The sequence below is a fragment of the Eumetopias jubatus genome, unplaced genomic scaffold (genome assembly GCF_037043125.1).
Source record: "Eumetopias jubatus isolate StellerSeaLion01/CBP00866 unplaced genomic scaffold, mEumJub1_p1.0 scaffold_4, whole genome shotgun sequence".
Lineage (NCBI taxonomy): Eukaryota > Metazoa > Chordata > Mammalia > Carnivora > Otariidae > Eumetopias > Eumetopias jubatus.
Window position 1 is genome coordinate 143,146,586 of NW_028274810.1, and position 14,241 is coordinate 143,160,826.

Genomic DNA, 14,241 nt, shown 5'->3' on the forward strand with positions numbered 1-14,241 from the left:
TAACCCTAACGTAATCACTAACCTCTCTGCCATTGGTCAAGGGACCTTGGCAAGGGTGAGATGGAAGGTCTAAAAAAAAAAAAAAAATCAATCATCGCAGTGTGTAAGAAATCAAAGCAATGGCTCAGTAATACCGTGTAAGGGCTCAGGTATCAGAATGCCTTCTGATACCCAACATGATGGAGACCTTTACTTTGCCTACACTCACTGGGACTGCAGCCTCTTGGTCTGCAAACTGAGGTAAGAAAGCCCCAGATGAGAAATTACTGATTTCTTAAAAAAAAACATAGAAAATGTTAAACTTACTGATAAACACATATTACTGTCAGAGTTTTTAAGTAATCTCTAGAAACTTTAAGATTCAATCCCTGACTTCCCGGAGGTTGATTCCTGCAAACCGCATTTGCTAGGATCATGTACCCAGTGGCTTCAGGGTAAATTTGGCCCTTGGGAAGCACTGGTGGGAGTGTGGGGCACAGGGAGAAGACAGGGCATTCCTTCTCCTCCTCCCTCGTGGCATTCTTTGAGAGGTGTGTCTGGCAGTGACTCCTCTGTGGTTCTTCCTTCTCTTGCAAAGCTGCTCCGTCTGTGGTCCCAAGCTCCTGCTGAGGCAGCGCCCACTATGGTTCGAGCTCTTGCTGGGTGGCTCCCCCAACACCCACAACCTGCTCTCTTTGATCCTCCAGGCCTACAGCTAATAGCAGCAGACTCCCACTATTGCTCATCTCTGGACTGCCTCACAGTGCCTTCAGCCCTCCCAATCTTTGCAACAAACTCCCTCCATGGGACCACTTGGCATGGGTTCTACCTTCCTGGCCAAACCCTGAGTCCCACCCAGGGGACTACTGGTATCTGGAGAACAGATCTGGTGTTTAAGAATATACAGAGTCCAGAAAATGGACTTGCCAGGTCCGTTCTGCCTCTACTGCTGGAAAAGATCTCTCAAAGGTTTCATTTGCCAGACCACCTAGTTCTAGCAGCAACAGGCATGTATTGGAGCTGAAGGGACACTACATGGAGAATCAGAGAACCAGAACCCACTTTCCAGTCATATGACTTTCACCACTACCTTAGAGACAAATGATCCTGAGGTTACTCATGTCACAGGGGATAAGAGTTCATCTGGTCTGCTGGACTGGCCACTAGGCCCACACACAGGAGGGCATGGAAACATATTTTAGAAACTAACATTGTCCTTGCAAATCCAAATGTACCACTATTATTATACGAGTCACAGCTGGCTTCCATAGAACAAACAGTGCTTTGCACTCAGCTTGGTCTGATTTTGCAGTCTCCACCTAATTTGTACTAAATGTACTAACAAAGGAAAAGTGCCCAGACTAGTGCCTGGCACATCTTCCCAAGAGCTATGTGGGTCCCAGCTATTGAGTTGTGTGCTGGGCTCTCCTTGGCATCATGACAACATGTCAGTTTACCTAAGACTGTACAGGGAGGTCAAGGTCAACTTACCAATGTCAAGGACCCTCTGCTTTGCCGTATGCTGCCGGGAGTGCCAGTACTTCCAGTATTTCAGCTGTTCGTCTCGGTTTTTGTCTTCACTGAAGACCACCATTACCACGCTCTGCAGAGGGGAGAACCAGGCATCTTACTTCTGTTGGATGCCTCCGTGGCTTCCTTCACAGCCTCCACTTCCGGCAGTTCTACCAGAGCTGTGTTTCTATAAGGTTGTTTTTCTTGCTTGACAAAAGCCCAGACAAGCTCAGCTGTACGGTTTTGGTTTAAAAACAGGCCCACTTAAAAAATGCTTGGAGAATGAGAGCAGTACACAGAAAAAAGAATCCTACATCATTTTTTTTTTTTTAAGTAGGCTCCACCCCAGCATGGAGCCTAATGCAGGGCTTGAACTCACGACCCTGAGATCAAGACCAAGCTGAGATCAAGACTGAGCTGAGGTTGGACACTTAACCAACTGAGCCATCCAGGCGCTCCCAACATCATTTTTACCATGAGTCATAAACAACCAAATTAACTAAGAGCACGTTTATTGTTTTGTGAGGTGAGTGGGAATACCAAAAAAATCTTTTTTTGTACTGAAAACAAACACATTTTTGAAATTTTGTATTCTTAAATGTAGAATTTGGCAGCATTTGTAAAGAAGCAAGCATCTGTTTCTAGCCTAGTTAAGTGCCTCAGGCTGAAATACTAAGGTAATGAGAGAAATACTACAAGATGAGTTCATACCAAGGAACACGGATCTAAGCTACAGATATTTCACAGACCAAAAGAGACAAGGTCAACTATTTTATTTATTTCAACACAATTTGGATGTACTTGCTTAAGAAACTAATTACATCTTGTAGAAATAAGAATCCAAAGCCTGTTTTGGTTCTAAATTATAAAAATCCTCATTAAACTAAATACACACTACTTGGCTATCACTTAAGAGATGGAGAAGTTACCAACACAAACAAAGCCCCAAAAATCCCTATAACTGCAGTATCAGGGATACTGGCTCTCCTTCTTATTCCAAAGCTAAAACATTTCTCAGACATTTTCCTACTATTCCAGAATATTTCATTGACTCTCATTCTTTAATAACTTCTTTGTAGCGTTTTGCACACTTGAAGTCATTTACTTAATGAGTTTTAATTATTCAGTCGACAGCAATGTCTTCCCATTGACTTCAGACTCAAAGAGGATAAGGAGAGAGGCCCTGCTGCCTGACAAACAATAGATACCATATACATGCTTGCAGGTGTACTGTCCATTCAAAATCTGGCTTCTTCCCCAAAGTATGTGTGAACATTTGTTACACAAGAAAGCAGATGTCTGTTAGGAAAACTAGTTTAGAAATATGTATCCATATTGATCGAATTCACAAGCAGCATGAACCTCCAAGGTATGGAGAAATGACAAGAAGGGGAACCGCTCCTGGGCTGGCAGAACTATGAGCTACAAGCTCTTCATTCTTCTCTCTCCCCCTGCCTCAAACTTTGCCACTTACAGTTGCCCCCTTACCCGTGGTTTCGGTTACCCACATTTGGTCAACCATACCCTAGAAGCAGATAAGTGCCTTATGATCCATCATCCAAAGGTCAGTAGTAGCCTAACATTACGGTCACAATGGCCACGTCATTCATATCACTGCATCTCCTCACATAGGTATTTTATCATCTCACATCATCACGAGAAGAAGGGTGAGTACAGTACAATAAGATATTTAGAGCCCGAGATACCACAGTTCACACATACTTCGGGAAGAAGCCAGATTTTAAATGGACAGCACACCTGCAAGCATGTATATGGTATCTATTGTTTGTCAGGCAGCAGGGCCTCTCTCCTTATCCTCTTTGAGTCTGAAGTCAATGGGAAGACATTGCTGTCGACTGAATAATTAAAACTCATTAAGTAAATGACTTCAAGTGTGCAAAACGCTACAAAGAAGTTATTAAAGAATGAGAGTCAATGAAATATTCTGGAATAGTAGGAAAATGTCTAAGAAATGTTTTAGCTTTGGAATAAGAAGGAGAGCCAGTATCCCTGATACTGCAGGGATTTTTATGGCAGTGCATTGTTATAACTGTTCTATTTTATGACTGTTGTTGTTCATCTCTTACTGTGCTAATGTGTAAGTTAAATTTTATCATAGGGATGTATGCAGAGGAAAAACCATAGCCTTTAAATGGCTCGGTACCATCCATGGTTTCGGGCATCCACTGGGGGGCCCTAGAATGTACTCCCCACACATAAGGGCACAGGGACTACTGTATATGTAAAAGTTCATTGCGTGGCCTCCTAGTGTTTATTTCTTTCTGTTCCAAAATAAAAATAACAGATAATTTTTTTTTCTAGCAAATGACAATCTTAGCCTAAGTAATGGCATATTCTCGGTCTGTAAGTTTATGTCTTCAGTGATAAAAAGAAAGGCAGTTTGAAAATGCTATTACCAAGCATACGTGCTTCAACTCAGAATGAAACACTGTGCTCCAAAATTAATGCAGGTAAGTTCCAAGTGTATCCCTCTTTCCTCCAGATTGCTTGCTCTCCCAGAGCTGAGGAGTAAGAAAGATCCCCTCTGAGAGGCACCATTCTAACTCTCCAGGGTGTTAGATTTAAGTCCTTAAGAAAGGATGGCTTGTTTTAGCCAAAATGAAACAGATGGAAAGAAAACTTCCATAATAAATTATTTACATGATTTCAATGAAGCACAATTCTTGGAAAAGTCTCTGTACTCAAAACTACTGTCATGGCCTTAGAATGCAAACCATCCACCATCTTTTCACGGTGCTGAAATGGTGCTGTTAAGAGGGTGTCTATGAGTTATATGCTTCCTTGTAATTTACAAGACTTTTTTTAAAAAGTAGGTGTATCCAGAGTCTTCTTACCAGGCACCCACATGTGAGGGTGTAGAGGTATGAAGTCCAGCATATATATCCAGAGGTGGATCCCAGGCTAAAATGCCTCTGGCTTTTAGCCCTCCATGTGACTCAACACAGTGTACCTTGGTGATTAAGAGAATAAATCCAGGAATCTGACTGCCTGAGATATATCCTGGTTCCTTCACATTTTAGCTGTGTAACCTTGACCAGTTACTAGCCTCTAAAAGGCCAAGTTTCCTCATCTGTAATATTATAAAAATAGTGCCTATTTCATAGGGTTGTGTTAGTTTCAAATGAATTGCTAAATATATGGCACTTAACATAGTGCCTGGCGCATGGAAGATATACCAATAAATATTAGATGTTATTTTGTGGCTCTTGTTGTTATTATTATGGCATCTCTCTGCCATTATTGCTGTTATTACTATTATGGTTATTATTATTATATCCCTCCACCATTAAGATGAGGAGGAGGAGGAGGAGGTAGAAGAGGAGGAGGAAAGCATCCTTCCACCACAGCCTTGACCACAGGGTAGGAACACACCAATTCCCCCTGGCAGGCACACAACAAACCAGGCACCTTTCTACCTGCAATGGGCTCAGCCTTGGGTGGGACATGAGCTCCACATCTTCCTCTCGCTCTCAACTGTCCTGCCTCCTACAGCTCTGATCTGGGACGGGGACAGGCTTGGAGGAAGGAAGAATTGCTGGACTGAGGAATGAGCAGCAATCCTTCCTTATCTTTCTCACGAAACAAAGCCAGAATACCCAGCTGTCTCAGAGATCACCACTGAAATTGTTTTACCTAAAGCTAGTAACAGACAAGCTGGCCAGCAGGTGACCAAATACTCTGCTTCCTCTTCTACCTCCTCTGTTACCTTTGCAGGGAAGTCAGGGATGGGGGTAAACTCACTATGCTCTAGGCACAGCATGCATTCTTCACTATGCTCTAGGCACAGCATGCATTCTTCTCAATGTGCTGAAGAGCTTAGGAGGAGGTAGTTACGGACAAAATAAGGTGGGGTGGGCACCATGCACACAGCATGTAAAATAAACCATTGTACAATAGGGCAGGAAAGCCCTTCAACCTCTTTTCAGAGAGCTCTGCTATGATTTTCCATTTCAGTAGAGAAGGATTACCAGTTTCCTCCCTTCTTGGCAGCAGCAAGAATGCCAGAAGCTGGTAGGCTTCCAGCACAGTTCCATTTCCCACAAACAGAACTAACACTCATGAAGGTGAAAATTCCACCAAGTCAGTCCTGGTAGGGATCATATCATGCCTCACTTGACTACTGAGTAAGCAAGCACTGGGCTGCAGAAGGCTTTTTTAACCAAGTTGCAAAGGACCCAGGGACACAGAATAAATCACATTCTCCCATTTGGAAGACAGCAGCAGCTCTTTCCCTGCCCAAAAATAAGCTCTGACTTACAGCTACTTGCTTGAAAAATTAAGATCAATTGATTGAAAACAAGAACAACAACTAGGTAGCACAAAGGCAATGAAGGAAGCTGGGAAAATTCCTTGGATACAGTCAGAAAGCATGTCCTAACCATGTCCCCTCCCTGGCATTTATTGGTTACTGATTAAAAAATGATAAACTGTAAGCCAGTAAGTTCTCCTGCTCCAACTCTCTGACATTTGTTCTAGAATTATTTATTTTGGAATTTTTTCCATGCCCTTCCACAAGACTGCGAGGCAGCAATTCCCTTCATGTGATCCCTCTGCACTTTATTTGAAAAATGAGGCTCATACCCGGACTTTGCTGATTGGGTGTCGGAAGCATTTGTTGTCCCCGGTCTCGCTGAGCGTTATGGCATAGAACTGTCCCTTGTTGAGGTAGGTCATGGGGCCCTCCCCCTGCTTCTGACGCAGAGATTTGGTGGCTTCCAGGGTGTACTGAAATGTGCCACTGTGAACAGAAAATAAACAGAGGTCAGATTGACTCGCTTGGACATTTCTGCCTTCCTAATCAATTTCACATTTAGAGAGTTTTGTATGAATATTAACCAATATTTACTCTACTTCAGAGACAAAACACAGCATATGGCAAAAGAGATGCGACCGGACCAAAGGTCACTGCTAATACAATGTATACAACATTTCTAATAGTGGCTCATAAATCAGATGGTTTAGAAGGGGAGAAAGTCCATGAGGTGCCTGTCCAATTATGCAAGGCTGTGCCAGGAGAACCTGTTAGGTCTTGGATGGCAATCAGTAATGCCTGGGGCTTAAGAATTGACAGAATTTGCCCCTTTCATGCTAGCAGCAAGCCAAATGTGTGAAAGCTTTTGTTCAATTCATACCTATACTTAACCCTCTTTTTGTTTCACCAAGATGTTGCAAATAGCTATAACCCACTTTAAAACACTGCAGAATGTGAAAATCTAAAACTCAGACATTCATTATTGAGAAATCTAGTTCCTATAACAGAGATTGTTGTTTTTTTGTTTTCTGTTTTTAAGACTGCAAAAGAACTCATGAAAGGGTCACTACTGCTCCAAATCAGGAATCTACAAACAAAGTTTGATCCATTGGCCAAATCCAGCTCCCTGCTTATTATTGTAAATAAAGTTTTATTGAAACACAGCTATGCTCATTCATTTAGGTCTTGTCTACTGTTACTTTCACACTACAACAGGAGGGTTTAGTAGTTGTGACGTATAGTGTGCCAAATCTAAAATATTCACTATCTAACCCATTGCAGATAAACTTTGTAAATCCCTGCTCTACAATTTCCCTAATATTTTTTAAATATTACTTAATTTACAAAATAAAAACACTGATTTTCCCAACACTGAAGAATGTATCAATTATTTAAAATAAACCACAGGTATGAACCACAATCTTTTTTGTTTAATATGTTCATTCAGAAATATTTATTTCTGCTACACTGCAGGATGGCTCATGGTGATAATCCAATACCCAATGCTTTGTGCACTTTTTTAATCATCAGCAGCTCTTCATTGGGCCTATTTTCTTAGCTCTTTAATTTCATAGTCTTTGAAAGACTGGGTGTAAAAATGCCTCAAAGTTCACCTCTTAAGATGGTCTACTTAGAAGATTATGGGAGACTCTTATTTTCTATGTTAAATATTTCTGCAATGTTCAATTTCTTGTAACTTTCATAAGGAGAAGGAAACTGGAAGGGCACAATAATATTCTTCTTTTCATGATAAAAACCTTACACGTAAGCTGATAAACTAAGCAAATTCCAGAATATGTATCTTAGAACAGGGTGGGAAATAAATCATTCAAGACAGAACCAATTTCACTGTCATTTTGCCTGGAAAAAGCAATTTCAATACAGTCACTGAATCATAAAACTTGAGACCTGGACAGGATATTAGGAATCACCTAGATCAGCAGCTTGCAACTTGTCTAGGGCACAGGCTGCGTAAAAAAAAACAACATGAAAAGCTGTGACCCCTCTCCCCAGAAAAAAGCACATATGAACAGAAATGGTTTTGAATATAATTTAGGGGAATTCATGCCCCCCAAGCCTATCCATAACACAGGAAATAAAACCACCTTCCTCATTTCACAGGTGAGGAAGGCTGAGAAACTTGCTCACTCCAGTAGACAATGACAGCAGCAGAACGAGAAGGCAGGTCAAGTGACTGGTAAGTCAAAGCTCTTTTCACCAGCCTGATAGCCGATTACATGGTGATTTGGGTTTATAGCATGCAAGTTATGTATGTATTTCCATATTTTAGAAGGTGATTTGGAACTCTATGTTCCCCACCTCACCCCTATCCCTCACAAACACCACACACTGAAATTCTGACTCAGATGATCTGGGGGAGGATGACTGGGGAGCCTGAGCTTGGAGCAAGATCCTGAAGGATCAGGAGGACTTCAGAAGGAAACAGAACAGAAGAGGGCCACACACGTAACAGCAAAGGAGCAAGAAATACGGTGTGACACAAGGTTTAAAGTAAAAAGGGACCAGCACGTAGGGGGCCCTGACTACCTTCATGAGTAATTTGTGTTTAATCCTTTCTGAAATGATGACATAACTGATAAGTTTTGTGAAATGGGAGAGATCAATTCATTTCTTGCCATTCTCTCCTGTCTATGGGCATGATCATGACCAAGGTCTTTGAACGTCTGCCCCCTCTACCTGGAATGTTCTTAATCTTCCTTCTTTCCCTGGAAAACTCCTGCTCACAGTCCTTCAGCATGTAGCTCAAATGCCTCTTCCTACAAGCTTTGTTCCCCCCCACCCCACAACCCCCAACACACACACACAGAGACCTGTAGGTCCTTTCAGCTTTCTGTTTATGTACCTCTCTGTAGCAGGACTGACTCATCACTTAGCAAATTGTATTATAACTATCCATCACTACATTTGTCCCCTCCAAAAGTCAATGGGGCCTCTTGTAAGGAGAGGTTCTATCTTATTCCCATACCTCTCACATTGCTTGTACATGAAAGGCACCAGAGTGTATTTAGCTGGTAGCTAAATATGTGTACAGTGGAACAGAAGGGAAAATAAAGTGTTGGCAGGAAGATCAGTTATATCACAACAGTTCAGAACATGAACAAGAGTAAGTTGCAAGGGACAGGACAGGTAAAACAGAACATTCAGCACTTGGGAAGTGCGATGAAAATGTAGCAAAAAGTCAGGCCAATCTTTATACCTCCAGAGTTGGTAGCTGGAGGATGGTTACATCATTAGCCACAACAGGAAATAAAAGCAGAACAGACGTGAAAGAAGTGGAGAAGGAAGGAAAGAAAAGAAAAAGAACAGCAAAGAGTTCCATTTTTTCACATGCTGTGTTGGAGGTCCATGTGTCTAAGTTTCAGAGAACCACCTAAGAAGGGATATCTAACCAACAGAAGGACAGAAAAAGGGCAAGGCCTCAGAATACAGGGCAAGATTGGAAACAGTAATTTAGAAGTCACTGTATAGAGAAAAGAATTTTCTTTTAAAGGTTCAAAAGTATAACTTGAGGGTACATTTAAAGTGTTATCAGTTCATTAGTTTCTAGGGGCATCTCCTGGTAGCTTACCTTGATGTCTGGTCATACATGTACTCCTCAGCCCCAACTGAAGCACTCCGGAATTTCTGCAAAATTTAAAAGTCATCAAAATTAAAACGAATAGGTAAGTCATCATTAAAAAAAAAAAGAGAAAAAAGGCAACAAATGTGCCCAAACTGTTTTATCTTCACTTCAGAAAGGAAGATAATACGTTTTTTAGTATTTTGTTTTCAACTACAATGAAAATAGTTACCATTTGTACACAGAACTTGCATATCAGCTGCACACAGAGAATTACACTCAACAGAAAAGGCATTTGTGCTTTGCATATTATTCACATGTCCATATTCACATGTCCGCAGGTGTTCCGAAAGTGTCTGCAGGTACTGGAACCTGTTTCTTCAAACATATAAAACATCTCTCTTCTATTTCCTATTATCTCCAATGCTCATTCCAAAAGTCACAAATTCTGAATTAATGGAACACTGATTACAGAGAAACTACATAGCATACATAGCATAGGGCAGTATTTAGAGTGGTTAGGGGCATAGTTTCTGGAGCAAGACTATCTAGCATCAAGTTCTGACTCTGTTACCGGCTACCTGTATAAACTGAGGCAAGGGCCATATTTTCTCCATCTGTAAAACGTTCATTTACAGTGATTAGAGATTAGAGGCATAAATGCGTTAATAGATATGAAGTACTAAGTACAGTACCTGGTACATAGTGGGCTCTATATGTGTGTATTAAATTCTATTATATAGTAATCACTTGACCATATTAAGTGCCCTTCTCTAAGATCGTCAATATCACAATATTGTAAGAGTAAGTTTTGGAGGGAAACTCTAAGTCCTAGTATTACACGTGACGAAGCTTGGATCCAGAGATCTCCATTTGTGATTTAGCGCAAGCAGGATGCACTTTGCTACATTTTAAAACTCTTTCGAAAGCAGATGCACAAAATCCCCAACTCTTGATCCTAAAGTGAATATAACAGAATGAGAAAGCACTTGACTGACCACACACACCTGGTCCTCCCACGTGACCTTTTTGTAGTATCTCTTTCAAAGAAACAATTTTCCTGCCTCTCATTTCTTAGACATAAACTTCTATTCTTTGACTAGCAGTTCAAAGGTTTCTTTCTCAGGAAAGGATTACTCACTGCTATCTTTCAAACTTTCTTCACAATCCCTAATCACCATCTCTAGAATTCACAGTTTATATGTACATAGATATGATCCTCTTTTTATGCAGTTTCATAAATTCCTGGATCCAAGAAAATGGTTTGACCTTCAAAGTGTATCCCAGGAACATTTCATAAATACTTGTTGACCAGTTCAATAATTGTGACAAAGAATCTAAGATACAGATTTGTGTTTCTTTTGCAATCAATCAATCAATCAACAAAGCATTCAATGGGAATTTTCTGGGGCTCCACCAACTGATTGGTGCCAAGAGAAATACAGAAAATATATAAAACACTGTCCTGGCCTCAAAGATATAAAAACTAGTTGAGGAGATGAGTACAGTCACATAAGCAACAACAACAACAACAAATGGGAGTAAAATACAGCAAATGATTAGATGTGAAAGTCTATTTTGTATCATTCATTCATTCATTCATTCAGGTGTCCTAGCTGGAGAAGCACAAAATGGCCGTTGCCAGAGAAGGAAGGTCAGCAAGATTACAGGAACATTTCACAGAAATTGTGGAGATTGCTCTAACCCTTGGAAGCTACAGAGAAGCTGAATTAAGTGAAGGAATTGAGAAAAAGTCATCCAGCGGAAAGAGGACCAACAAGTCAAGACAAAATGATAGGTACAAATGTGGTACGTAGGGGCGCCTGGGTGGCTCAGTCATTAAGCGTCTGCCTTCAGCTCAGGTCATGATCTCAGGGTCCTGGGATCGAGCCCCGCATTGGGCTCCCTGCTCCGCGGGAAGCCTGCTTCTCCCTCTCCCACTCCCCCCGCTCGTGTTCCCTCTCTTGCTGTGTCTCTCTCTGTCAAATAAATAAAATCTTTAAAAAAAAAACAAAAACAAAAACAAATGTGGTACGTACATGGGACCAAGGACATAGGCCTGATTTGATTATGAAGAGAGGACCTAAAAATCTAGGTTAAACATTTAGTTCCTTAAGCAACAGCTACGGTTTAAGTACCAAGTTGCCACATGTGGCTAGTGGCTACTATATTGGAGAGAAAAAAGGAACATTTCCATCACTGCAGAAAGTTCTGGTGGAAAGGGCTGATCTATGAGAAGGTATTTACATTTAGTATAGTTAAGAATTAGTACACTTTGGAGTAGGATAGCATGACGAAGAGGGCATTTAAGGAAGAGATCGAGGAGATGCACTTCCAAGGTCTTCTTTGAAGGAATATGCAATAACCAGAGCAACACATGGTCAACCAGTATTAGTAAACGTGGCCCTCAGTGAATTTATTGTCCATGCCATAGAACTCTGAAGCCTGAGGATAGGCTAGCCTACTACAACATAGTGGACTTATAAATTCAATGGTTCTAATCCCCCAGGTGATGTGAGAGGGTGTGATACGCCACAACTGTTTAGGTTCAAAGAGACTGTCAACTGTATGCTGACTAAAATAAAGAATCTTACTCTAATAACAGGAGTGCACATGGACAAGAACTATGAAAAAATAAAAATAGTAGACATGTTACCAATGTGGATATTGCTTTTTTCGAGCTTAAAATTTCATCCTTAACTCTTTTATATTGCCTGTGTAATTAAAAAAAAAAAAAAGTTATTCCACCTGGAAAACATCACAAGCCTTTATGAGACCTGATCACATTGGTGGGTCATAATGGCCTACATGATTTAGTACTAAGAATTACAATCAAAATGTTTGGGTCATTCCAGTTCCAGTTACCAACTATTTGGAAACCTTTTAATGTAATTTGTAGGATGCCAAAAGCCAACATGACTTTACCTTACTGTAAGCTGATATAATGCATCCATACATTTCTTCATTTGGACTGAGAAAAATGATAGTAAAGAAGGTATGATAACATATATTTTAAAAACTACCCTAAAAGGACTTGAGATATCAGGCAATAGTTCAATGTTCTATTTAAATTTTGAATATTAGAATTCTAGTGTTTTTCTTGGGTGTGAGGAAAGAGACATCTGCTAAGAATCTACTGTAAAAAGACAAACGATTCTTCAACTGTCAGAAAATCAGATATTTTCTGATTCCACATCTTTGATTAGCCACCAATTTTTTTAGGTCTTATTCATTTATTCATTCATCCACTCTTCTAATAAAGACTGAACATCTACTTTGTATCAGCAGCATGCTAGGTGCTATGGGTACCAAAGTGAACCAAAAGAGAAGAGAGGCCTCTGCTCTCATGAAGCTTCTGGTCTAGGAGAGGAAACACATTACTTAAAAAGTCATTCATTAAAAAAATTACAAGCCGTGTGCAAGCACTCTGGAGAAGAGCAACAGAGTCCTAGGAGAGGAGAGCACAGCACAACTGAGAATGTACAAATCAGTCCCACTGACAATCAGTCTTGGTGTACTACTTCAAGTGGCACACAGACAAGGCCAACAGGAATGTTTCCAACAGAAGCCCAGAAGACAGTAACACAGCCACAAAAGTGAATAACGTGTTTTTCCTTCTGAGGGACTGCTGCTTTCTTGACAAAGACAGCCTCAGTCCTGCTTTGCTCATCTCATCTCCTGAACAATGGTTACCCAGTTTCCAGGCTGCCTCAATGTCTTCTCATATCCACTCCAAAGCTGGCTGTCACAGAATCCCTCTTTAACACCTACCCAGTATAAGCCCAAACACTATGAAGAGCTCCTCCGAACTCTGTCTTACTGAGTTGTCCCTAAGGGTCCCCTGCTGAAGCAGGCTAAATAAATGTAATCCTGATTACAGAAGTGTTCATGGTAGTCTTTGGCTGGGAGACTTAGTTACAAAGAAAACTGACTCTGAAGGGAGGATGGGGAGGGCTTCCCTGAGAAAGTCACAAAGGACAAAGGGTATGGGAGGTGACGAAGAATATTCTAGAACAGTGTTGTCCAATAGAGTTTTGTGTAAAGATGGACATGTTCTGTATCTTCATTGTCCAATATGGTAGCCACCAGTCACAATGAGCACTTAAAATGGTAATTAGTGGGACTGAGAAACTAAACTCTTGATTTTATTTAATTCTAATTGCCACATGTGGCTAGCAGCTATGGCTTTATACAGCACAGTTCTAGAACATGGAGCAGCATGTACAAAGGTCCTGAGGCAAGAGGAAGTATATCAGATTCACGGAACTGAATGGAGCCCACAGCAGGGAGGACAAGGAGGAAAGAGGTACAAGATGAGGTGGGAAAGGCAAAGGAGAAGCAGAATATGCAATGTACTGTATACCTGTTAAAGATTTAGATCTTAATCCTAAAAGCAATAGGATTTAAGTGGGGGGGGGTGACAAAATCAGATAAGCATGTCAAAAACATTATCCCGGGTACAGTGTACAAAAGCAGGCAGCATTTTAGGCCAGAGATAATGATAGATCGGGCCAACATGGTGAAAGCAGAATGGAGACAAATGGATGGATTTGAGAGATATTTAGAAAGTAATATTGATAGAATTGACAATGGATGATGAGGGGAGACCAAAATATCAAGAAAATATGCTGGTTTTTTAAGAAACCAGGATGGTGATGCTACCCACTAAGGTGGAGAACACAAGGAGAGATTGTAAATCAGATTTGGGATAGGTGGAGGGTCATATGCAGTTGGATATAAAGGTTTGGAGCAAAGAGGAGAGAACTGGGCTGGAGAAAAAAATTTGAAAGTCTTTAGGATATATATAACTGAAACTGTGGACATGAAACCAAGAGCATTTTTAAGAGGAAAGATCAAAGTATCAAATGGTGCTGCAAAGTACCAGCTTTAATAGATG

At 40.8% G+C, this 14,241-nt stretch overlaps 1 protein-coding gene across 1 annotated transcript in view; it reads right to left on the reverse strand.

The window, feature by feature from the left end:
- The window catches only part of GRHL2 (grainyhead like transcription factor 2), a 107,419-nt gene that overhangs the window by 77,065 nt on the left and 16,113 nt on the right, over window positions 1-14,241 (reverse strand). Inside the window, exons 4-6 of the mRNA XM_028112213.2 lie at window positions 9,354-9,409; window positions 6,094-6,250; window positions 1,471-1,582 (exon numbers count right to left, since the gene is read on the reverse strand). Of these exons, the coding sequence (XP_027968014.2) occupies window positions 1,471-1,582; window positions 6,094-6,250; window positions 9,354-9,409 (325 nt within the window). The remainder of the gene's footprint in view (window positions 1-1,470; window positions 1,583-6,093; window positions 6,251-9,353; window positions 9,410-14,241) is intronic.